Source organism: Cibotium barometz, chromosome 46 (genome assembly GCF_041138505.1).
Source record: "Cibotium barometz isolate CiBa-2024 chromosome 46, ASM4113850v1, whole genome shotgun sequence".
Lineage (NCBI taxonomy): Eukaryota > Viridiplantae > Streptophyta > Polypodiopsida > Cyatheales > Cibotiaceae > Cibotium > Cibotium barometz.
Window position 1 is genome coordinate 40,659,281 of NC_141091.1, and position 23,640 is coordinate 40,682,920.

General features: G+C 51.2%; 1 protein-coding gene and 1 long non-coding RNA gene across 2 annotated transcripts; one reads left to right on the forward strand and one right to left on the reverse strand.

Moving 5' to 3' along the window:
* Positions 1–354: 354 nt before the first annotated feature.
* Positions 355–8,158, forward strand: LOC147612221 (uncharacterized). The gene is made up of 4 exons (XR_015263704.1): positions 355–476; positions 635–742; positions 878–990; positions 7,779–8,158. It is a non-coding gene; the product is annotated as an uncharacterized LOC147612221 (long non-coding RNA).
* A 9,892-nt stretch (positions 8,159–18,050) lies between these two features.
* LOC147612222 (uncharacterized) lies at positions 18,051–23,079 on the reverse strand. The gene is made up of 3 exons (XM_086784185.1): positions 22,956–23,079; positions 18,519–21,122; positions 18,051–18,406 (listed from the first exon to the last, which is right to left on the reverse strand). Exons 1-3 carry the CDS (start codon positions 23,077–23,079, stop codon positions 18,051–18,053), a joined length of 3,084 nt encoding a protein of 1,027 aa, XP_086640311.1.
* Between the last annotated feature and the right edge of the window lie 561 nt (positions 23,080–23,640).

A 23,640-nucleotide genomic window follows, 5' to 3' on the forward strand; every position in this document is an offset into this window, starting at 1 on the left:
CCCTGATGTAGGCGACCAATCCAGCAGCAGGAGAAAGTGGGTTCCACCTGTTGTAGGCGGTCTGTACCAACAGCAGAAGCCGGAGAAGAAAAACGCTGATGATCAGCCCTGACGTAGGCAACCAATCCAGCAGCAGCAGAAAGTGGGTTCCACCTGTCGTAGGCGGCCTGTACCAACAGCAGCAGCCGGAGAAGAAAAACGCTGATGATCAGCCCTGATGTAGGCGACCAGCAGAGGAGGTACTTGTCGTGGTGCCACTGAATGAAGATGCGCTTCCTATAAACAGGAAGGGAGGGTGCTGGTCGGCCAGCAGAAAAAAGGTAAAGTAATAATAAAAATAACCCTTTTTGGGTTGGGTAAAATACCCTTTTGGGTATATTCTCACACAATGTCATCTCTACATGCTCTCTCTCTTCAGCTCTTATCTCCTGTGAATAAAGATTAAAGTGGATAGCTTCATGCTCACTAACATGAAGGTATAAAGGCGGCCTTGCTGTGCGTTACATGATCATATCGGTGGCAAGAAAGGCTTTTCGATGAAAACTTGGATAAGAACTGTCTATTTATTTTACGTAGCATAACAGCATCATGAGTAGAAGTATTTATTTATTTATATTTTTTATTTCATTTGCAGAAATCCAGGGATGAATCCCGATTGGCTTGGAAATTCAGTAATCGCAATCCTGGCAGCGGTAGTGGTTTGCCTTTCTAGAGTATCTTCTTCCATATGCACATCATTCAGGTGAGCGAGTTGAGGTTTGTAAGTATTGTAAGCATGGCAAAGGAGGGGTGAGACATGCCTTAATATTTACAGCCTCAAGATGGCATATAGCTGCTTGGGGTGTGAAATAAACATCGAGTAGTGTGTTTTGTATAGGTGGGTTAAAGTGGATTCTTTGCGGATTGATGTTTGTTTTCCTCATGGCATTGTTGATTGTTGTCTTTGAAGTGCTTCTGCCTTTCACCAAACACTTTGGTCGGGCTGTAAATGTGAGTACCTTTCTCAAAGCCTTGGTTTGATTGCATTGTCCTCACAGTTTCTTCTATGGTAACTACATTCCATTTTTGCGAGGACGTCGTCATGGGTGGCGGAGGTGAAAGCTTGCAAGGGCGGAGGCTGATTTGGAGTGGGCGGGGCATTGGGAGCGATGGAGGGAAGCGGGGCGGCCGTTTGACTCGGCGCACTGGACTAGGCGTCGGCTTTATCATCCAAGTCATCGTCCTTTGGCTGGTCGGCTGGTTGCTTGCATTGGCCGGTGAGGATTAGGTGGTGCTCATCCATGAGCTGGTCCCAGAGACGGCTCAGCTCATCCTGCAAGGCTTCGGAGAGGTCAGCCCAGACACTCGTGTGGATCTGGATTGTACGAGGGGAGCGGTTGGTGTGGGACTGGTTTTGGGCGGCGGGGAAGGCAATGCGGGTTTTGTTTTGGAGGGTTTGGGCCTCGATGGAGTCGAGGAAACCGGCTGGTTAGCAATCAGCTCAATCGGACATTCGAACCGACTAATTATCATCTAGTAGAGAAATCTGGCAATTGACTTGGCTATGTTAACCCGGAGAGCTTGGGCTTCTACCCACTTGGTGTTGTAATCTGTGGCCACCAGGATATACTTGTTACCTGTGTCGGGGCCGGCAACTGAAACAGGCCTACGAAGTTGAGGCCCTATTTTTGGAATGGTTCCAGGGGAAGGATTGGATTGTGCGGCATCTTGTCTCTATCTATTGGTTGGCTGAGACGTTGGCATACATCACACTGCTTGACCCATCTGTAGGCATCGCCGATTATAGCCGGCCACCAGAGACCGGCTTCTTGGAGGATCTTCCTCCCGGTTACTTCTCCGACAAAGTGACCTGCACTAATTCCTTGATGAGCTTCTCTGAGGGCAGCTTTCTATTCATGTGGTGGGATGCACCACCGTAGGATTTGATCAGTCCCTTTTTGTATAACTGGCCGGCTATCGCTTGAAAGGACTGACTGTGGATAGCAATCCGCTTCCGCTGATCTTTGGAAAGGCTATCCTCCATTAGACCTGTGGCAACAAATGTTAGCATTTCATCGTACCAGGTTTGGGGGATTGGGATGATTGCGTCAGCTTTGAACAACTCAGCATCGGGTAGGTCATCTGCTACTCCGCTTGGCGCTTCTCTGGACTCAAGCCGGGATAGGTAATCTGCCACTATATGAATTGCGCTCGGGGTGTACACTATTGTGAACTCGAACTCTTGGAGGATCAGCATCCACCTCGCTAGTTTGCGTGCCAAACTCTGCTTATCCACCAGATACAGCAAGGGAGAGTGATCCACATGAAAGGTAAACTTGTTACCCAACAAGTAGTGACAAAACTTGGTGACTAAGTAGATCATGCTAAGTGCTTCCTTGTGTGTGGTGTAGTAGTTCCGCTCGGCATCGGAGAGCGTTCGACTGGCGTGGTGAACTAGCCGGAACCATTTCTTCTCGGCCTCTTGAATTAGAACGCTGCCAATTGCCACATCAGAGGCATCCACGAAGACGTGAAAGGGCAATTCCCAATTCGGGGCTTGGACAACAAGTGCTTTGGACATCATTAACTTGAGACGCCATAACACAATGTCACATTCCTGTCCAGTTGAAATCAGCCTGCCGCAACTGCTGGGTCAAAGACACTTTGATCTGCCCATTTGTTGGTTTAAGGGGACGGCTACGTGGGCCAGATACCGGAGCATGCGGCTATGCCATTTGACCTGCCCCAAAAATCTTCTGAGCTCTTTCACATTTGTTGGGATCGGAGCTTTCCAAATTACCTCCACCTTGGCCGGGTCTATTGCAATGCCTTCCTTGGAGGCGATGTGGCCTAGTAGCATATCGCTTTGGACGGTAAAGGCACACTAGCCGGATTCAGGCTCAATCTGGAAACTCGGCACTTGGCCAGGCACAACTGCAGGTGCATCAAATGTTGAGATGATTTCCCGAAAACATTGAAATCATCAATGAATACCCACATGAAAGTGGTCAGAAAATCGGCAAAAATTTCTTGGACCATGCGCTGGAATGTGGCTGGAGCGTTCTTAAGCCCGAAGGTCATGACGTTGGATGCAAAGGCTTCCCATTCCGTGATAAAAGTGCTTCCAATTCCGTGATAAAAGTTGTTTTCTGCTGATCTTCCGGGGCCATTTGAACTTGATTGTAGCCATTGAATCCATCCAGGAATGAGTACATTTCATGGCTGGCTACAGCATCAAGCAAGGAATCTGTGAACGGTAGGGGAAAGGGATCGGAGATGGTTGTGGCATTTAGTTTCTTGTAATCCACACATATCCGCAACTTCTGGTTTTCTTTGGAGAACAATCACGATCGGGGACAACCATGTCGCCCGATCAATCGGATATATAAATCCAACTTTAAGCAGCTTGTCCAGTTCCTCTTTCACCCTTTTGGCATAGTTTGGGTTCATCCGGTACCTTTGTTGCCGGATAGGGATGGCATCCTCCTTCAAATTGATCCGATGTTGGTAGAACCATGGTGTAGCTCCATGCAAACACATCCTTGAAGGACATGAGCAACACCTAGACTTTCTCCCGGAACTCGACATCCAACTTGGCACTGACCCGGACCATCTTCAGGTCAGCATCACTTCCTAGATTCATCTCCATGAATTCATCTTCTTTGACCCGCTTGGAGTGCTTAAGGTCCTTGTCAAAAGCATTTTCTGTTGCAATGATCTACTGTAGGCTCGGGGTACTGCCATCATCAGCCAAAGCCTCGTAAAAATCTTCAACTTCATCCATACTTTGCCCTATGCTTTGCAGATCGGACTGATCCATAGCGACTTCATCCTTGTGTGGAGGGCTTGGTCGGTATTTGTCCATTATCCGGACTGCATCAACCTCGAACAGGCTGATCAGGTTTGCATTTTGTTGGAGATACTCTTCCAAGTTCCTCCTCATTGAGGTCTAACCCTTCCAGCTTGTTGACTCCCTTGGCTACTTTTGGCCAAAACGGTTTCTCCACTTTCCATCTACTGGCGATGGAAATCCTTACTTTCTTCTTCCCACGCCGGATATTGATCATATCTCCATCCCAATCTTACTTGATCCGCGCCTGCCGGAGCACCACTCCTGCAATTTGGAAACTGAATCCAGATACTTCTAGGATGAGCTCACGGATAAGTCCGAGTGGCTGCACTCTTCGTTGATCCACCATTTTGATAGCTAATGGAGCGGGCTCCCATGTGCTCAACCCGAGCATTCGACATGTTGTATCCGATAGGATGTTGACCCTTGAGCCTCCATCGAGCAGCACATCTACAATATCCATTCCGGCCAACTTGACCTAGATCATTGGGATGGCTTCATCATAGATTGGGGCTTCCCTTGGTGGAGTGTCTACCTTCTCGATATTTAGGGCTTCCAACAGCTGTGAGGGTGGCGTCGTCTCTTCCTAAGGCATTAGGTGACCCATCAGCTGCTCCCTGAAACTTGGCACTGATGTGAGGATCTGTTCCATGTAAATCGGCTGCCGCTTCAGATCTTCCCATAGATCGTACAACTGGTGTTCGGCTTCTGTGAGCCTACTTGGGTTGTCCACCAGCTTTCGTGCTTCTGCACATCCTTCCGGCTGTGGTGTCTGCGTACCTTGCTTCGGCCTATGTATCTCCACGGGCAAGAATACCTCGTCATCCTGCTCCGGGCTCAACACTAGGCCTTCGAGGTTTTGCCGACAATTCGGCCTGGGCCTTTCTAGCTCTGTTTTCTGCAGCGCCTCTCTGGCTTGGTGCTTTTCCACCCAATCGGACGCTTCCATCCGGACTTTGTGTTGTTCCTACCAGGTGACCACTTTTTGCTTCCCCCTCTTTTCTGAGGTCGATTCCTTCCCCGCCTCTAGAGTCTCGGGTTGCATAGACCGCATAGATCTTGTCCTCGCCATGGCTGATGACTGGGCCGCCTTTGTGGGCCGAGCGAGTGCATGCTCATCCAGGGCTTGGATCTCCACCACATTCACTGCCAGTGGACCAGATGTTCAAGCCTAGGCTCCCTCTACTTCTTCCCTATGCATTCTCTAGATCTCACACTCCGACTTCCGGTGGCCTTGTGCATGGCCATAAAAGCATGTGAAGACAGGCCTTTGAGCACCGGCCACGTCCTTGGGAGGAAAGTTCCCACGTGGGCAGAATTGTGGCCTTCTGTACGGGTCCAGCAGAGCCATCGGCTGGGTGGGTTGGACGACAGTCACAACGGGAGCTTGGTTCACCGGTTGTGGAGGGGCTCTCCTTCTATTGTAGTGGCAGGCTTCAGTGGTGTGTGGCTGTTTTGCAAATGGCGCACTAGAGTTCATTTAAGCCGCATTCCTCGGCTCTGTGTCCATGATTCTGACACCTTGCACACCAAGTGCCTGACCGGACGGTTGGGGTGGACTTTGCACCTTCACTGGTTAGCGTAGCCATGGATGTAGCCAGTTCCTTGGTTGTCTTCCCTGTCTTCTTACTCTTTGACCGTGCCTTGCGATCTACCTCCTCCTCCGATTCCTCACTTGCCGTGGAATCATTGGAATCATCCTCCTCGTCCAAAGATTCGGAAGAGGACCTCCTAGACTTCCTTTTACTCTTGGACTTGCTTTTGTCTTTGACAGAGCCTACCAGCACACCCACTCTACCGTGAGAGTTGATTCTATGAGCTGCTCCATAGTGATGGTAGTCAGGTCGGCACCAGCAAAACGAACTGTTTGACTTGCTTGTTGAGGCCCTTCATGAAATAAAAATTTAGGATTTCCTCCACATGCCGATTGGCTACATCCAGCCGGCGGAGAAGCTTCTTGAATTTTGTAGCATAATCCTCCACTATCAGGCTCTTTTGGTTCATCTGGCACTGCTTATCCAGCACATGCACGGATGTCTTGTCTTCTCTGAATCATTAAAGGAATGCATCGCAGATGGCGTCATAATTGGGGAAATGGGTGTACTGATACTAAGCAACCCAGAGAGCGGCACTCCTCTATAAGGTTGGGATGAACGTGGCCTTTTTGAGGTGCTTGTCCACCGAGCCACACACCAAGCACTGTCGAACAACAAGACCCTCCGAGGATTTCCCGGAGAACTTGGGATACTTCACAATGACAGTTGGTCGCGACAACATGTTGTAGTTGAGGGGACGGGGCTGTGGGTGTTGGGGGGGGGGGGTTAGGGTGGTATGAACAGTGGTGGGGGTGGGGTTACCGGTTCTTCTTCGGATTGGGAGTTGGGTTCTTCAGGTTCAGCTTCAGCGGGTTGTACTTCGGGTCTAGCGAAAAGGAGTTCTCGAGCTTGGTCACGCGCCCTATAGCACGGGTTCGAAAACAAGGGAAATAGATTTGAACACAACGACAATCAGGCAGCAAGCAAAACGGCACCAACAAAAAGCAGCAAAAAGCATCGTGGTCACCGAAGTGTTGTCGAAGGACTAACCGCTATCCTTGAGCAACCTGCTGAGAGTCTCTGGTTATGCACGTAGCATACACCAGGCGGATACGGATCAGACGCAACACAGACACGGCCCACAGGCTACGGATAACTACTTGAAGGATTCGACTGCGTAAGACTGATCGACTCTTGCAAGTAATCTTGACCGCTAAAATAAGAAGAAGAAGACACTGGAGACTTAACAGGTAACTCCACTCGACATACTATGTGAAGGATTCGACTACGGATAACTACTTGAAGGATTCGACTGCGTAAGACTGATCGACTCTTGCAAGTAATCCTGACCGCTAAAATAAGAAGAAGAAGACACTGGAGACTTAACAGGTAACTCCACTCGACATACTATGTGAACAAAAATGAATATATAGAGACACAACGTAACGACGCATGTACAGAGAGAATAGAAAAAAAGGTCTTGCTTTATTCCAAGGAGAACATATGATACAATTGGCAGCTAGCCTTGTAAAGTTCAGGTTACATCCTTTTATACTACTTGCTTGCAGTATCTGTTGGTACTATGATTCCTTAGTGATAAAGTGCGCCAATTGGGTGTTAAGGGAGCGCAGGCTGACAGCCAGCGGGCTTTGACGTTCGGCTCGCGGTAGGGCGGCGGTCCAGTTGTGGCAGTCTGGCTGGTCCACGGCCAACACTGACTTAGGTATTTCTAAGGTTGTGTACCTTAGGATCCTCCTCCATTTTTACTCCCTCACATGGTCACCATGAAACGCGTTCCAGCTCAGGTGAAAACCTTGAAACGTTGAAATGCGTTTCGTGAAACGTTGAAACACCTTTTCGTGTTCTCAATTTCAAGTCTGTCTCTCTCTCTCTCTCTTGCACAAAGACAATTACATACATATGTACGTATATACGTAAATACATACGTACGTATATACATAGATCTATATTTATATTTATATGTATGTATGTATGTATATGTGTGTGTATATATGTGGTGTGATACATTTATGTGTATGTATGTGTTTATGTGTGTATGTATGTATGTTGGGTGTGTGTGTGTGTATAGCCATTTCGGCCAAGCGTTTCAGTAAGCACTTGTGGAGGGGTGAAACATTTCAGTGTTTCCTGCCCCGTTTCAAGGTGAAACGTTTCGGGGCTGAAATGTTTCGCAGTGACGCTGCAAGTCCCTCATCACTTGTTTTGAACGAAGTATCTGTTTTCCTACTATCAACGATATGGTTGATTGCACTGTTTGTGCATGCATTTGTAATATATATGTAAGCAGCTTGCTCATAATAGCCAACAGGTGTATATATATGAATATATATGTATGCATATATGGAATGCACATACATTAGCAGCTTGCTCATAAAAGCCGACGGTTGTAACAGGTGGTTCACGTCATTGAGGTGGGGACAACTAATGGGGTGCAGTCACCAACATCCTCATATGTTTCACTCTCTTCTCTCACTCCAGGAAAGCTGACACGGGAATTATCTTTCATCAAAGATGAAGGATTTAGTTGTGAGAGAGGGGATGGTATTGACATGGTCACTCATACCATCAAGTACGGGTGTACAAGCTTTGCTAAGCAAGAAAGTGGCAATGAAGTGTATTTGAGTGAGCTGCCTACTTTGAAGGCAATGGAGGAGAAAGTAGTCAACGGTGACAGAGTGACAGCAGTAATTATAAATACGGCAATGGCTCGTCGTTGGGTACTAGCAGTCGATGCAACAGAAGTGAGCTCTTTTCAGCTAGATGCAGTCCAGGAAGCCACAGGTAACTTGGAACAGTTTGAACCTGCTTCTTTCTTGGAATTATCAAGGGAGTGCTTTAAGCAGAATGTGTGTGTGTGTGTTTTGCATGTGAACAGGTGAAAAAGAAACTCTAGCAGGGAGGAGGACAGCAAGTTCCGGACACTGATGTCCCGAGGTGGACAAAACCCACTGTCCACTACTTTTGAATATAATCAGAAGAGCTTTACCTTGTAACGACTGTGATCTGCGCCTGCGAGCTCCGCCTTCCCCCTCCCGCTGCTTCTCGCCGTCGCGCCCCCCTCTCCCCCCCGCCTGTCCCCCGCCTTCTCCTCCGTCCTCTCCCCCGCCTCCTTCCTCGCACCCTTCCTCGCCATCTCTCCCCCGCCTTCTGCCTCGCATCCTCCCCCGCCATCGCTCACTCGCCTTCTTCCTCGCATCCCCCCCCGCCTCCTTCTTCGCATCCTCCCCCGCCTTCTTTCCCCCCCCGCCTTCTCCTCCTCCGCCTCCTTCCACGTTTCCTCCCCCGCCATCACCCCCCCCCCCCCGCCTTCTTCCTCGCTTCCTTCCCCCGCCATCTTTTCCCCCGCCTCTCCTCCCCCCAAGCCTCCTTCTCCTCCGCCTCGCTTCTCCCCCCCGCCATCTCTACCCCCTCCGCCTTCTCCTCCGCTGCGCGGCTCTTCCCCCCCGCCTTCTCCCTCTCCTCCCCTTCCGTCTCGCCCCTCCCCCCACCGCTAGCTCCCCCCCCCCCCCCCCCCCCCCGCGCCCCGCCCCCGCTATCCTGTAACCTTCCGCCTCTCCTTTTCCTCGCAGGGCTGTGTCCCTCCCGTTGGTGACCCCGGTTTCTGGCCTTTTCCCTCTGGAGGACTCCATGGAAGCCGCTCCGACTACCCCTGCCGATTCCGGTCTCCGTCTGGAGTTCACAGCTGAAGATCATCAGTTGTTTGTTTCCACAGTATCCGCTCTTGAGGCCTCCTCCTTGGTCTGCAAGATAGTGGGTAGCCGTCCGATGCGGAGAGAGCTTCGCGACCTTCTGCAAGGCAGCCTTGTTGGCGTGCCTGCCAAGATCGTCAGCGTAGATTTTTTGGGACGTGGCTACTACCAGGTGGATTTCTAGTCCCCCCAGGCAGCTCAGATGGTGCTGGCTCGGAGCCCCATTGCCCTCCGCTCATCCCGGGCGTTCCTGGCGCGATGGACTCACGGTTTCGACCCCGCTTCTGACCCGCTAGCAGGCGCGACAGGTTTTCCCGTCACTATCTGCTTTCCTGGACTCCGTATAGGGAGTACTTGCCCCTCTTGTCATCCTTTGGCAAGGCGTTCGGGCAGGTGGTGGAGACGCCTCAGACAGCGGCTTCAGTGATAGCTCGGGCAGCAGGACTCCCGGCCATTCGTGTTGTGGTTCCGTCACCGGAGTCCCTCCCGAAGACGATCCTCCTCCCTTGTCTTTCTGGAGGACATCTGATACAGCGCGTGGAGTATTCGGGCCTCCCCGGCCAGTGCTACACGTGTCGGGAGATGGGCCATCTCGCACGCGCCTGTCCCCGCAAGGGGGTTCATCCTTCACGCTATGCCGCCTCTGGACCCCCTGCAGGAGACCCGAGGGGTGGCCATCCACCTCAGAGACCGGACATCCCTGGCTCGCCTCAGCAGGCGCCATCATCTGACGAGCAGGCCCCGGCGGAGGATGCCGCGCAGACCCAGGAGGCTGGCGGATGGCAGGAGGTTCGTCGGCGGAAACGCCCGGCTCGCAGGGACCGTCGCAGACGCATGCAGGCAGCACAGGCTGGCTACCCGCACTTATGCTCGAGTCAGGGATAGGCGGCCAGCAGGTCCCACCCCGATGGACGAGGATTCAGACTCAGTGCCCGTTGAGGCCGTCGGTGGAGCCTCCCACGTGGAGACCCCGCTCCCGCCTCCCCCCGCGGGGGGCCCCGCCCCCTCCATGGAGCAGATTCCTGAGGATCCCGGGCCGCACTCTGCGACCCCCGGCTCCTCTTCCCCTCAACCGGAGAGCACTCCTTCCACCCCCCCCTCTCCCCCCCCAGCTCTCCCCCTCCCGCCTCCCCTGGCGGCCCCCCCTGACACCTATCCTCTGGCAGATGCCTCTCCATCCTCTCCTCGCTCTCCCCCCTCCTCTCCGCGAGCCCCCATCCCTCCCTCGGCCTCTCCAGGATACTTCGCCAGACCACCCACTGCCCCGGGGCAGCGCAACTGGGTAGGCCAGAGTTCAGTCCAGCGGCTGTTCCACCGCCACTCCGGGCCGGTGGAGATGGCGATCCTAGCTTCGCCCGCCCCACAGAGTTCTCTCCAGCCTCCCCTGGGGGGCCCCCGCGAGTGATGGGGCTCCCAGTGGATTACGGTTTTTTCAGGTGCCTCCAGCTGGATGCTGGCCCGTTCGAGACACTTGGTCGCGCCCTTGCGAGTTTGCGTGGTGTGCCATCCCTCTCGTTCTCCTTCAGTGGTGAGCAGCATGGTGGCCTTCTCCTTTCCTCTCAGTGTTGCCCCAGACACAGCATGGGATTGCAACTCTGTAGAGGAAGTTTTGCGTGATCAGATACTGGAGTTTTCTCACCACTTCAGTGACTTGGGGCTCACGGACCTATTGCAAACCCGATTACACTCAGCCCGCATGAGCTTGTTTGGTATAGGAGATTGGCGGGCGGATCCGGTCCACACCTCAGTTGAGGCGGTGCTACTGATTCTCCTCCATGCCGCCCCGAGGGTGCAGCCTACCTTTAGATACATATATGCAGAGGATTGGTCTCACGCCTATGCCCTGGACAGGGCGAAGGCGGAGTGGGGCTGGACACAGAGACAGGTCACCCTCTTTTTGGAGAGACTCCGCACCCGGACAGACAACGACTATTCTCCCTCCAAGCCGGCGCCCAAGACTCACAGAGTGGAGGGCAGATCATCCCGGCCGGCTGGGAGGGGTGAGCCAGTGGCGGCTGCTTCACTTGCCATAGCTCATTCATGAGGATCCTCTCATGGAACATCCAGGGTCTCGGTGGACATCGCTGCTACATTGGTCGGGGCAGACTTCGCCAGGAGATCCAGAGGGCTCTCGTTGGAGGACCCCATAGATATACTTTTCATCCAGGAGCACCACCTTTCTGCCGGGCGTACCCGCACCTGCGGGAAGATCTTGCCAGGCAGGAGTCACACTTTTTGGTCACCGGCATATGGCTCCCAGGGGAACCAGGGTGGAGTATGCATCTCAGTCAGCGAGCAGCTTCTATCCGAGGTTGTGGATTCTGGCACTCTGGTCCAGGGTCGAGCGCAGTGGATCATCCTTCGGGTTGGGGAAGACCGCATTGGCTTCCTCAACTTCTACGCCCCTAATGGGGCGACCGGGAGAGCCGAGTTCTGGAGCACCATTAGGCAGTCCCTCCCCTTGGCAGACCACTGGTGCCTAGGGGGGGATTGCAACATGCTGGAGGATGCAGAGGACAGGATGGGGGGCAGCCAGGAGACCATTCATGGGCCAGAGCTCGCTGCCTGGGAGGAACTAGTGCTGCAGGTGAGAGGCCAGGATCCGTGGACTCTCTCGGAGTTTGGCAGGTTGCAGGGGAGTTTATCTTTCTCGCGCTCGGATAGACGGGCCACAGGAGTTAACCTTTCCCGCATCGACAGGCTTTACATTGATGAGTGGGCTTGTGATAGAGGTGGCACTGTGGGCATACTTGCAGGCTCCTCGTTTTCAGACCACTTTCCAGTGCTTCTCCAGATCGAGGACCCTACGAGAGGAGAGCGAGGCCAGAGCGTCTGGATTCCAGATTGTCTCATAGAGGAGCCCGAGATTGCGACCAGAGTTGAGCAGGTCTGGCAGGAGCTGCAGTTCAGGAGAGGATCGGCAGCCAGCGATCTTGCCAGGGGCTTGCAGGAGATCAGTCGGATGCTCACACAGGCTGCCCTGGACCGTCTGGAGGCCTTCAGAGAGCAGGAGAGGAGCCTGCGGAGGAGTCTAGCGTCCCTTCAGAGACTCCAGGAGAGGGACCCTACGAGCCCTTGGATCTCAGAGCAGATGGAGTCAGCTCGCACAGAGATCAGATCCATCGAGGAGAGGAGGGTGGAGTTCCGATTCCATGCTCGGGCTTCTTTTTGGACACAGGCTGGAGACAGAGTGACTCGAGATTTCTTTGAGGCGTCAGGGCCTCGCTTCAGACGAGAGGGTCTCAGGCGTCTTCGGCAGGCTGATGGCCAGGTTGTGGTGGATCCCCCCAGGGTTCGGGCGATAGCCACAGATTTTTACAGGGATCTGCTCTCTGCTGAGCCAGCAGATGACAGGGTGAGAGAGGCTCGGGAGGCAGTCTGGAGCTTCACGAGACCGGTTGTGCCGGCCCATTTGCAGCACTCCCTTCTCTCCCCCTTCTCGGATACGGAACTGGAGGAGGCTCTTCAGGCACTTCCTCGGGGCAAATGCCTAGGAGAGGACGGTCTCTCAGTGGCTTTCTTCCAGAGGTACTGGGGTCTCTTACATAGGGGTTTCAGATTGGCATTCCAGGAGATTATGGAGTCGGGAGTCATGCCGGACAGCATGGCAGAGGGGTTGATTCACTTGATCCCCAAAGAGGGAGGAGACAGACTGGAGATTAGACAGTGGAGACCGATCACCTTGCTAGGCACGGCCTACAAGGTCCTAGCTAAGGCGATCAGCAGGCGGCTTCAGCCTCACCTTCCAGACATCATCCACTCCACGCAGACAGGCTTCATCCAGGATAGGAGCATCCTGGATAACATCTTCGCTTTCTGGGAGGCTACGGCTTTGGCTAGATTTCGGCAGGAGGATCTGGCTGTGCTCCTTCTCGACTTCGAGAAGGCATATGATTGGGTGGACTGGGCCTTCTTGGAAGGCACTATGGAGAGGATGGGCTTCCCCCCTCAGTGGATCCGTGGGGTCTCTGCACTCTACACATCGGCTCATAGCCAGGTGCTGATACAGGGCGTGCGCGGAGAGAGATTCCAGCTCTCGCGCTCGGTGCGGCAGGGGTGCCCCTTGGCGCCCTTTCTTTTTCTTTTTGTGGTGGAGGCCATGAGCACTTTTTTGACGGCACAGGATACAGGTTTGCGGGGCCTCCAGCTCCCCATCCGCACCTCGGAGGAGCTCCTAGACTCGGAGTTTGCGGATGACACTGCTGTCTATCTTCAGGGAGGAGAGGAGAACCTCCGCCGCTTCGCCTCAACCATGGACAGGTTTTGCAGAGCTTCGGGCGCTTTGATCAACTGGCACAAGTCGTGTGGGTTGTGGGTCAGTTCTATGCCCCCCCCGACTTGGAGGCCAGTTGATGGTTTTCAGTGGCTGCCCCCCGGCACTACAGTGCGCTATTTGGGATGCTATGTGGGCATTGACATATCTCCGGAGCAGCAGATAGCCCCCCTTCTTCTGAGCATTCGGAAGAAGCTTCTGTATTGGAGTACCGCTCGTTTATCTCTGGCTGGCCGAGTAGTTGTGGCCAACCAGGTTCTGCTTGCTACCATGTGGTACATCACTTCTTGCTGGGCCTTCTCTCGGGCGTGCATTGGCCAGGTGCAGAGGCTCATCAGGAACTTTCTTTGGTCCGGTGGCGACGGGCGGCCCGCCAGGGCCAAGGTGGCATGGGCCGTGATCACTCAGCCGAGGGAGAGAGGCGGCCTGGGCATTCTTGATCCTATTTGCCAAAGCCGAGCCTTGCTTGGCAAGTTGGTGGTTCGTGGCCTCCTACCAGGCGCTGAGCCGTGGAAGGAGTTTCTTGTTTCCAGGATGCTCAGCCGCACTCCTTCTCTTAGCGGCCCCTGGACCCCCAGCATCAGGTGGATCTTTACAGAGCAGCGATCCAGAGGAGTGGGCCTTGGCTTCGAGGAGCGTTTTGCAGCTAGCCTTCTGAGGGCCTGGGCGCATCTGAGGCCGTCACTCTTCCAGACTCCCCCGGGCACCGATGAGGAGCGCCTGAGGCAGCCATTGATCTGGAACCCCTTGATCCGACTTCCCAGTGGCCATATGGTTGGATCGCGGTCTCACGTGTCGTGGGGCCCGTTGAGCTCCGGCCCAGCCCAGTCCCTAGACGACTGGATATGTTTTCAGCAGCTGCCTCTAGAGGCTCAGGAGAGGAGACTCAGTGGGATGAGGGGCAGAGAGTTGATGAGACAGGACATTGAGGCGGCCATCCCCCGGGAGTGGCGGACCCCAATACAGGACCCTCCACCTCCACAGTGGATGGGCGTCTTTACTCGGCATGAGATCCTTCAAGCGGTCTGCAGCACAGCGGAGAGAGTCGCCCCACTCACTTTCGAGGTGGGAGAGGGTGGCCAGCTTCAGAGGACACGACTAGATTTGGATGAGCTCCAGGGTTGTATTTTTCAGAGGGTGCGGGTGGTCGGCTTTCATCAGAGACAGTGGCATGTAGACCCCTCACCGGCCTCGATAGGGGAGGACTGTTCTTGGAGATTATGGGCTTGGGACAGCAGGCCTCTTATTCGCCTTCAGTGGGATCCAGGTGAGTGGTTTTGGCGAGATCCCTACGTGGCCCCTACCAGCCCAGGCATCCCCTTTTTTCAGTACACAGCGAGGCTGGGGCGGCGGATTCAGAGGCATAGGATAGCGAGCACCCCGGCGGCGGCCGAGCATTGGCGGCGACAGGGGCTCTCCCCTGCCTTTCTTAGGGACTTCTGGCAACGCCTTTGGGCCAACTTCCGGCCCCGGAAGGTGACGCTTTTTCTCTGGCTCACAGCGCATAGAGGACTGGCTGTGGGGGCCTGGCTAGCTCTTGGCAGACACCCAGCGTCCTGCCCTCGGTGCGGCCATGCACAGGAATCGCAGCGGCACTGCTTATGGGATTGCCCACAGGCACAGCAGGTCTGGCAGCGCGCTCTCAGGATGGTTTTTGCAGGCTCGCCAGGTGAGATGCTGGTGACGTGGGGTGCGGTGGCTTGGGCCACGGACAGCGGCCCGGCCCTTGGATATGAGGACGTCCCTGGCAGTGCGACCATCCAGGTCTCTGACAGGGCGATGGCGGTGGTTCCGACGCCAGACTTCTCTTCGGCAGTCCCTCAGGAGGGGGTCGGGCACAGATGGGAGATGATCAGCAGCATGACGGCTTGGCACATATCGAGAGCCCAATGCAGGGAGGCCATTGACCGCCAGGCGACTCCACCGGCGGAGGTCATATAGGCCCTCTGGGTGGACATCATTCACACCTTGAGAGGACACTGGTGGGGGAAACTTCAGGGCGACTCGGATCGCATGAGAGGTCGCCGCAAGGCTTTCCTCCGCACTTGGCAGCCTGGCCCTTTCCTCATCGCGAGGGGCGAGGATGTCACTTGGCACTATAGGCCTCCATTTTGGCTTTTCTCACCTCCCACATGTACTACTAGGTAGCCTCCCCCAGAGAGCGGCCAGCCACGGGGGTGGAGCTCAGGTGTTCACTGTGTGTTTTTTTATCCCTCCTTGTGAGGTGAGCTTTGTAGCCTTATGGCGTTTTCTCATTAACTAATAGAAGGATCGTTTTTTTTTTTTTAAAGGACAGCAAGTTCCGTCAATGGATGGCATCACATCTATTTTGTTACGGACCAGGCTGGCCCTTCCCACTTCAAGCTCTCTCTTTTCTGGTCCAATGGTACATTGGGAAAGAGCCTTGTGTTGAAGTTGAGGACTGATGTCAACAAAATAACACCCAAGTTGGAAAGGACACTCCAAAAGCTCCCAAGCTGGGTTACAATCTTTGGCAAATCCTCTTCACCTTACCCCTTGTCATACCTAGTGATGCTTCCAACAATTCCTCATGCACCCATCACCCAATGAAAACAGAGATGGGAGGCTGAAATGTTTCCCTTAAAGAGATTAACTGTGTATGTAGATGCCAGGGTTTGAACCTTGAACCTACACATAGGCCATTGGCCCAGGTGGCACCCACTCGAGCGAGAGCCTTAAACCTTCGAGTGATTTATGGGGGGTCTGTGGCAACTTAAATGAAGGTGGTTTTCAAAATCTGGAAAAACAAAACATATGTAGAGAAGGATAAAAAATCTGGAAAAACTTTACTTACCACCACTAGTTTATATACATTTAGAAGGAACTTATTTGTTGTGTGCATAAATAAATATTGAGGTGTTTTTGAAAGTGAAACCCAAAAAACAGTTATTGTTGAAAGAGAGATGCATTTTAGACAAGAAGTCTCTTAAATGTACCCCCAAAAAAAAACAAATGTACGTTTTTATTAAAAAAAACAAAGCTAGTGTTATTCCAAATATAATGTTTGGGTTTTTTTAGACATCTTTGCTTGGTTGTTGCAAACACGCCTTAATAACCTTACTAAAGTAAGGTTTGGTTTTTCCTATTGGCACCTCACATTAATTGATTAATTGTTTTTTATTTTTTGCATTATTTTAAATAAAACCAGATATCACGGAGCTGAATATCGATCCCCTCTTAAACTACAGTTTTCTTTCACTAATAATCAAAAGAAAAAATGGCACTATGTACTCTCCTCGAACCGTGTTCAATGTATGATCTCCTTTGTTCACTTGCTTTGATTTCTAGGTCCTTAATAATTGTTCTGTTAATTAGACAAGGTATATTAATTAAACCAAACATTAACCCCAAAGAGAAACCTTTTATCCAATGTTCAGTGAAACCCACACTCTTTAATAAAAAAAACCGATATGGGAGTTGATCCACCGTGATGGATTGTTTTCATCTCACATTAATCCCATTTATTGCACCATTTATGCAACATATTTATCCAATCTACATATTTTACTCAATCATGGATATATTTCCCACATTTCTAAGCACTTTTTCTTTCACAATCATAGGTATTTTTCACCGATTGTTGGTTTCTTCTATTGGCCAACTTAGGTATTTATGCTCTACATATAAGAACATGCTTGTTTCCATTTAAATCATTGGTCATTTTGCTCAAGTGTTGGCTGCTCCAAGTCTCACCTTTGCTTTTGCTTCTTGTTGCCTTCAACCGTATTCTCTCATTACCCTGCTCCCCTAATGTTATTTATATTGACATATTCAGGCTAAGTCAAAGTGGGCAGTAATTAATAAATATCCTAAGGTTCATTAGCCTAGCTTGCTCTACATCTACCCTCCATCTCTGTACAACAATCAAGAAAGACAAAAGCCACACGAGAGAAGAGAGAAGCTGCGCAAGAGGCGAGGCAAACGCGAGGAAGAAGTAGACAAGCGTGAGAGAAGAGAAGAGACTCAATTGAATACAAAGAAGAGAAAATAGATCACGTGAATCCTCCATAACCATCAACTGCACGCGGCATCTCCCATATTTTCTTACCCCTTTGACTAAGGTGCGCTCCCACTAAGGTCCTGCCAATTTCCTCTTTCTTAACTAATTAATTAATTAATGTGAATGAAAATTTGGCACCCCATAATGAGGCCTTCAAATTCCGAGTCCCATTAACATTACAAATGGAATCACATTAATATACCTCCAAAAACGATTTTGGGAACCTAGCTCCATCAAGAAAGTGAAGGCGAAGAGAGACCATGGAGATAAAGGATAAGTGCGCATTGCCATGCATATGATTAAACGTTACAAAGGTCTTCATCACATCCTAAGGTTCCACTAACATTGCAAACTTGTTGGGGACCTATTCTCTTCTTATCAATGGATGGAGATTTCAAAATGCCTCGGAAAGTCGTAGAACTTATAGAACAAACTCTCTATTTGGCAAATGGACTTAATATATTGGTTCACAAAAATCTACAAGGGCAGATGCAGTTGAGGCTTGAAGAGAAACCAAAACAATAGCCAAACGCTAAAAAAGGGAGATAAAGGGAAACCCATGGATACTTTTATACAAGCTTTTATAGAGAAATCCTGTAATAAAACGTTGCCTAAGCTTTCTCTCAAAACGTTTTGGCCAGGAGCCAAGGTAGTACTGTTCTAAGAATGATGATCATGTAAATTATGGTCCGCTGCAATCCAAGTTCAATGCAACACATCTGGGATCCTTCAGCATTTTGACTACCTCACGGAGAGAAGGTCGTTGATCAGGATCATCATCCACACACCACATGGCCACGTCGAACAGCAATATGGCCACCTGCTTCGAGCCCTCAGAAAGGCCCAACCGTATCCTGGCATCCAGCATTTCCAGCCTGCCTTCCTCCGTGTGAACCTTGCTGCGAGCCCACTTCACCATGTCCATGCACTCGCCATACTCAGGCCCGATGGGCTTGCACCCTGTGAGGAGCTCCAACAGCACCACGCCATAGCTGTACACATCACTCTTCTCATTCACCTTTGAAGTGTAGGCATATTCTGCATGGAGACGAAAGACAGGTACTCGTAAATTCATAGTGAGATTATGGACGAGATTTGAGATTTAATGACGATTATTACAACCAGATTAAGAAGAGCGGGAGGCGCGCACCTGGTGCTAGGTACCCATAAGAGCCGGCGATGGCGGACATGGAGTCCGTGCCGTTCACAGGTTTGGCCAGGCCGAAATCTGCAATTTTGGCCTCTCCCTTGGAGTCCAGTAGTATGTTGTTGGGCTTCACGTCGCGATGCAAGATGGCCGGCGAGCAATCGTGGTGTAGGTAGCACAGCCCCTCGGCCGCCCCGACCGCTATCGTATACCTGGTCTCCCATGAATCCGCCACCTCCATCCCGCCGTTGTTGCTATAACTAGCGGCAGATCCATGCAGCAAATCACCCAGGCTGCCGTTCGGCATGTAGTCGTAGAGGAGCAAGTTTGTATGGCCGTTGGAACACCACCCGAGCAGCTTCACTATGTGCCGATGGCTTACATTGCCAAGAGTCCGAATCTCTGCTGAGAAGCCATGATCGTTCAATAACCTTGCCGTTGAGGAGGAAGCAGCGGCAACGTCGCAAGTTGCTGCCAGAAGCCGCTTGATCGCCACCAACCGCCCTCCCGGCAGCACGCCTTTGTACACCGTGCCAGACCCACCCTGACCAATAATGTTCTCATCATCTAAAATGCGTAGCAAATCATGCATTGTGAAGTCCAGCATATCGAACCTTACCAACTTCCAACCCTTCTGCATTGATTTGAGACGCTTCTTCGCGCAGATGTAGCAGCCTGGAAGTAGCACTAATACTACCACCACCACACTGATCAACTTGAGTTTTCTGTTGCCATTCTCTTGAAGGTTCCCCAGCTGTGGAAGCACTGTACTGCAATTGACGGAGACCAGTTTGCCACAGAGTCCAGAATTTCCGACAAGTGAGCTTCGGTTGAAGCTTCCACCTTCGGGAGCAACCCCCGACAGGTTGTTGTAGGACAGATCGACGGATTTCAGTTGGCTCATGTTCTGCAACGACAAGGGAATGGATCCGCCAAGCTGATTTTTGGAAACGTTCAAGTAAAAGAGCTGCAAGCATTGATTTAGAGTGTCGGGTAGGGAGCCCGTGAGGAGATTTCTACTGAGGTCCAGATCAGAGAGACGGTTTAGAAGACCGATCTCGCGAGGGATGCCGCCGGCAATGCTGTTGTTAGACAGGTCCAGCTTCTCTAGAGCGGACATGTTGGCGATGGTGGGCGGCAAAGGACCAGTGAGGCGATTATTGGCGAGGATAAGGGTGGTGAGCTTAAACGGAGAGGAAATGGCGGGCAGAGCAACGCCGTCCAAGTAGTTGGACGAGAGCTCCAATATGTCGAGCTTAGGAAGGGACAGAAATCCCGCGGGTAGAGGGCCGGTAAGGTTGTTGTTGCCCAGGCGGACTCGAACGAGGGAGGCGCAGCGCCCAAGGCTGGAAGGAATCCGGCCGGACAAGCGGTTCTCTAGGAGGAGGAGCCACTCTAGCTTACCTCCACGACAAAGATCAGGTGGTATGGGGCCTGTCAAGCTATTGATGGAGAGGTCCAACTGTATGAGCTGGGAGCTAACCCTCCCAAGCTGTTGCGGGATTTTGCCTGTGAGATTGTTGTTGAAGAGCATGAGTACTTGAAGCCTTGAAAGATCCCCTATGCAGGGCGGGATGTTGCCATGGATGAAGTTGAGCAGCAGAATGAGAAGCTCCAGCTTGTGCAGATTGCAGAGCTCGTCCGGTATAGTGCCGGACAGAGCGTTGTTGGAAAGATCAAGCGACTTGAGACTGCTGAGGTTGCCAAGCTCCCTCGGAATTGAGCCTACTAGACTGTTATTGTGCAAAAAGAGAGTGTCAAGCTTGGAAAGATAGCTGAGAGAGGACGGAATGGCTCCGCTCAGCCCGCTGGCCGCCAAATCCAGGCACACTAGATTGCTCAACCATCCAAACTCCATTGGGACTGCACCTTCGAACTGATTGTAGTAGCCAATGTACATTCGCTGCAGCTTGCCCAGGTTCCCCAGTTCTGCCGGAATACGCCCAGTGAGATTGTTTCCCGACAAAGCTAGGTACTCCAGGCTCTCCAAATTTCCAAATTGCGGATGGATGACGCCAGAGAAGAAGTTACCGCCCAAATTCAGGTGCTTGAGCTTCTTTAGCAAGCTCACCTCCAACGGCAGCTCCCCGGTGAAGTAGTTGTCGAAAGCGTCCAGCACTTCCAGGGAAGCGAGGCCGGAGAGATTCTTCGGCAAAGAGTTGCTGAAAAGATTGTTGGAGATGTTGAGGAAGCGCAGGCCCACGAGATGAGTGATCTCCGTAGGCAAGCTGCCGGCGAGGCTGTTGTAGGCGACGGAGAGGTTGACGAGATTAGGTAGCTGGCCAATGGCCGGCGACAACGTGCCGGCCAGATTCATGTCCGAGATATCAAGAGTAGTAATAGTGGAGCGGTCGGGACTGCAAGTGATGCCTCTCCAGCTACATGGGCTGGACGCTAGAGCTCCGGCCACCCAATCACCTAAACGCCCGACCGCGTCGTTGTGGAACGCTGCTTTGAGGGAGAGAAGGGCTGATTTTTCTTGCTCCAAGGAAGCGGAGCCGAAATGGCTGCAGCACAATAAGGCCCAGAAGTACAGCAGCGCTGCCAGTGACGCAGCAGAGGGCGCAGCTGCGGTGGTCATTGTGCAGCTTCGAGCACTACCACCACCTGCATTCGAACAAGGAAAGGTACTCGCTTAATATAAAACAGCGAAGGACCTTACGTCGTAAACCTGCAACACGATCTTCGTTGATCAATCGTGCAAGTTCTCTGCAAGCCTACGGCCAAATCAACGTCCCGTCGTCCGACATCGCTACCCGTAATCCGCGCTGCGCAGCGTGACCGTGGACTGCAATCTCTTCTCTTCTCTTCGTGGATCCGAGGCTGGCTGGACCTCACCCTCACCATCACCTCACCATAATCTTATTTTAATCTTAATCCTAATCTAATCTACAACACAGTGTACATTGAGATCGATCACAAATTGAACCCTTTCCACAGTCCACTCATCATCATGAGAACTACTGCACGATTGGGTTTTTCAAGGCATGTTTTCTCGTTTGTCAAAATATACATACACGTATCTATATCTGGTTTAGCCACGAATTTAACCTCTCACTTATGAGGAGGACTCGTTGAGTGAGCTTCCGATGCGAGTTTAATTGCCCCACACTAACCGATAACGACTTCAACTCCACGGAACACCCCCACACGCTCCACTACTCATGAAGCGAACTTATCCCCCAGGGATCATCATTTATGGCTCTGCAGACTCCCATCGAGATCTTTCAACTCTTTCTCCAAGAATGGGCGCCACGCCTTAAATTTGAAGTGACCCCAATTATTTCTAAGTTCTAACAACTATTCTTTTGCGTTTATCTTAGAAAAGGCCATATATTGAAGATTTCTAAGCCCCTCTTAGGCCATACTAAGGACTAGTATTGCACCCGCACATTGCTGCGGGGCCGACCATGGTTCCAGAAAAGAACTATTCCCTCTCTCTTTCTCTCTTTCACACACACATACATGCACATGCACATGACCCTCTCCCTCTCTGTGTCACGTACACACTCTCAAAATATTGAAACTCTCTCTCTCACATGCACACATATATACACACTCGCTCTCTCTCTCTCTCTCTCTCTCTCTCACACACACACACACACACATGCACACTCTCTCTCTTCTTACACTCTCCCACACAGAAGCTCTCTCTCTCTCTCAGTACTTTTTCATTTTGTCGGGATGATTGTCGGGATGACAGAGGATACCCCATACAAGTACACCGATTTGTCTCATAGGTCGAGTTCGGTCTTTTGGAAGACGTTAATAAAATCTCTCTCTCTCTCTCTCTCTCTCTCTCTCTCTCTCTCTCTCTCTCGGCGAGTACTTCACCACGTAGTGTCTATAGCCTGAATGAGCCTAAGCTTAATTATTCTATTATTTAATAGGGATCCATCCATCTAGCATATTTTATACTTACGTGGGTGTGGTCCAAGCTTTGAATTGAATAGAAGTACTTTGTCATCCTCCTAGAAGATCAAGCTTGTGCTTGTTGTTCCTGTCCACTCATATCTTTCCTCTTTTTTGAGTAATGTCTGCCTCCCATGCAATGTATAGGCTGCTTTCTGCCAACTGTATGAGATGCTACATCCGCTGGTTGTGAGTCTTTCAGCCAAGGCTACTCTTAGGCTGGGGACAACATATTCCATTGGAACTCTATTGCATCTAAACCATAGACTAAAGAGAATGGGGTGAACCTAGTGCTTACCTTGTATGTTGTGTGGAATGCCCATAGTGTAGAGTGTAGCTTTTCATCCCAGTATATTATGTTCTGATTGATGGTCTCTAGGAGGATCCGCTTAAGCACCTGATTTATAGATTCAGCTTGACCATTTTTCTGTGTGGAAAGTAAACAGTTGATTTCTTGTGCAGGATCATGTGCTGCTAAGTCAGCTTCTGAATCACTTTATTGATGAAGTGTCCTCCTTGATCACTTACCAGCTCCATTGGACATCCAAACCTTGTCCATGATGTTCTTGTATAAGAAATTGACTACTGCTAAAGCTGAATTATCCCTGAGGGCTTTTGCCTCCACCCATTTAGTGTAGTAGTCAATTGCCATGCAGATGTATTTGTTACCATTCCTCCTTTTGGTACAAAATCCATTCCCCGCTTTTGAAAGGGTTTAAACGGTAGGACTGGCTGATGAGGCATCCGTTCAGCTAATGGTGGCTGTTTGATCCTCTGACACACATCACAGTGCATAACATAATCCCGTGCATCTTTAAGCACCGTGGGCCATCATAAGCCTACATGCAAGAATTTCCCATCCATTGTTTCTCTAGAGTAATGCCCGCCTAACACTCTTTAATAGCATGGCTATTTTTTCATGGTCTGGCACACATTTGTAGATATCTTGGTGTATGCCTTTTTTGTATAAAGCCCCTGCAATTGCAAGGTAATTCCTGATTTTGAGAGCCAATTTCTTCCACTGATCTTTGCTCATGTTAGTAGGTAATGTCCCTTATGTTATGAACTGAAGCATGTAAAAGTACCAATTTCTTTCCATGGGTGTATTCTGAATAGCAAATAGGCTTGCATCTGAGAACTGATTAGCTACCCCTGTAGGTTGTTATCCTATGTCTATTCCGCTATAATTGCATTCTGATTGCTAGGAGTGAGC

Bases quoted from the DNA above. Each gene is read 5' to 3' on its own strand.
- LOC147612222 (XM_086784185.1), bottom strand. From the start codon at position 23,079: ATGGCAATTGACTACTACACTAAATGGGTGGAGGCAAAAGCCCTCAGG. The intron at 21,123-22,955 runs GTAAGTGATCAA...GTTCGAATGCAG, and splicing joins TTGGATGTCCAATGGAGCTG to GTGGTGGTAGTGCTCGAAGC. The intron at 18,407-18,518 runs GTGCGCGCCTCC...GTCTCCATGCAG, and splicing joins TTATGGGTACCTAGCACCAG to AATATGCCTACACTTCAAAG.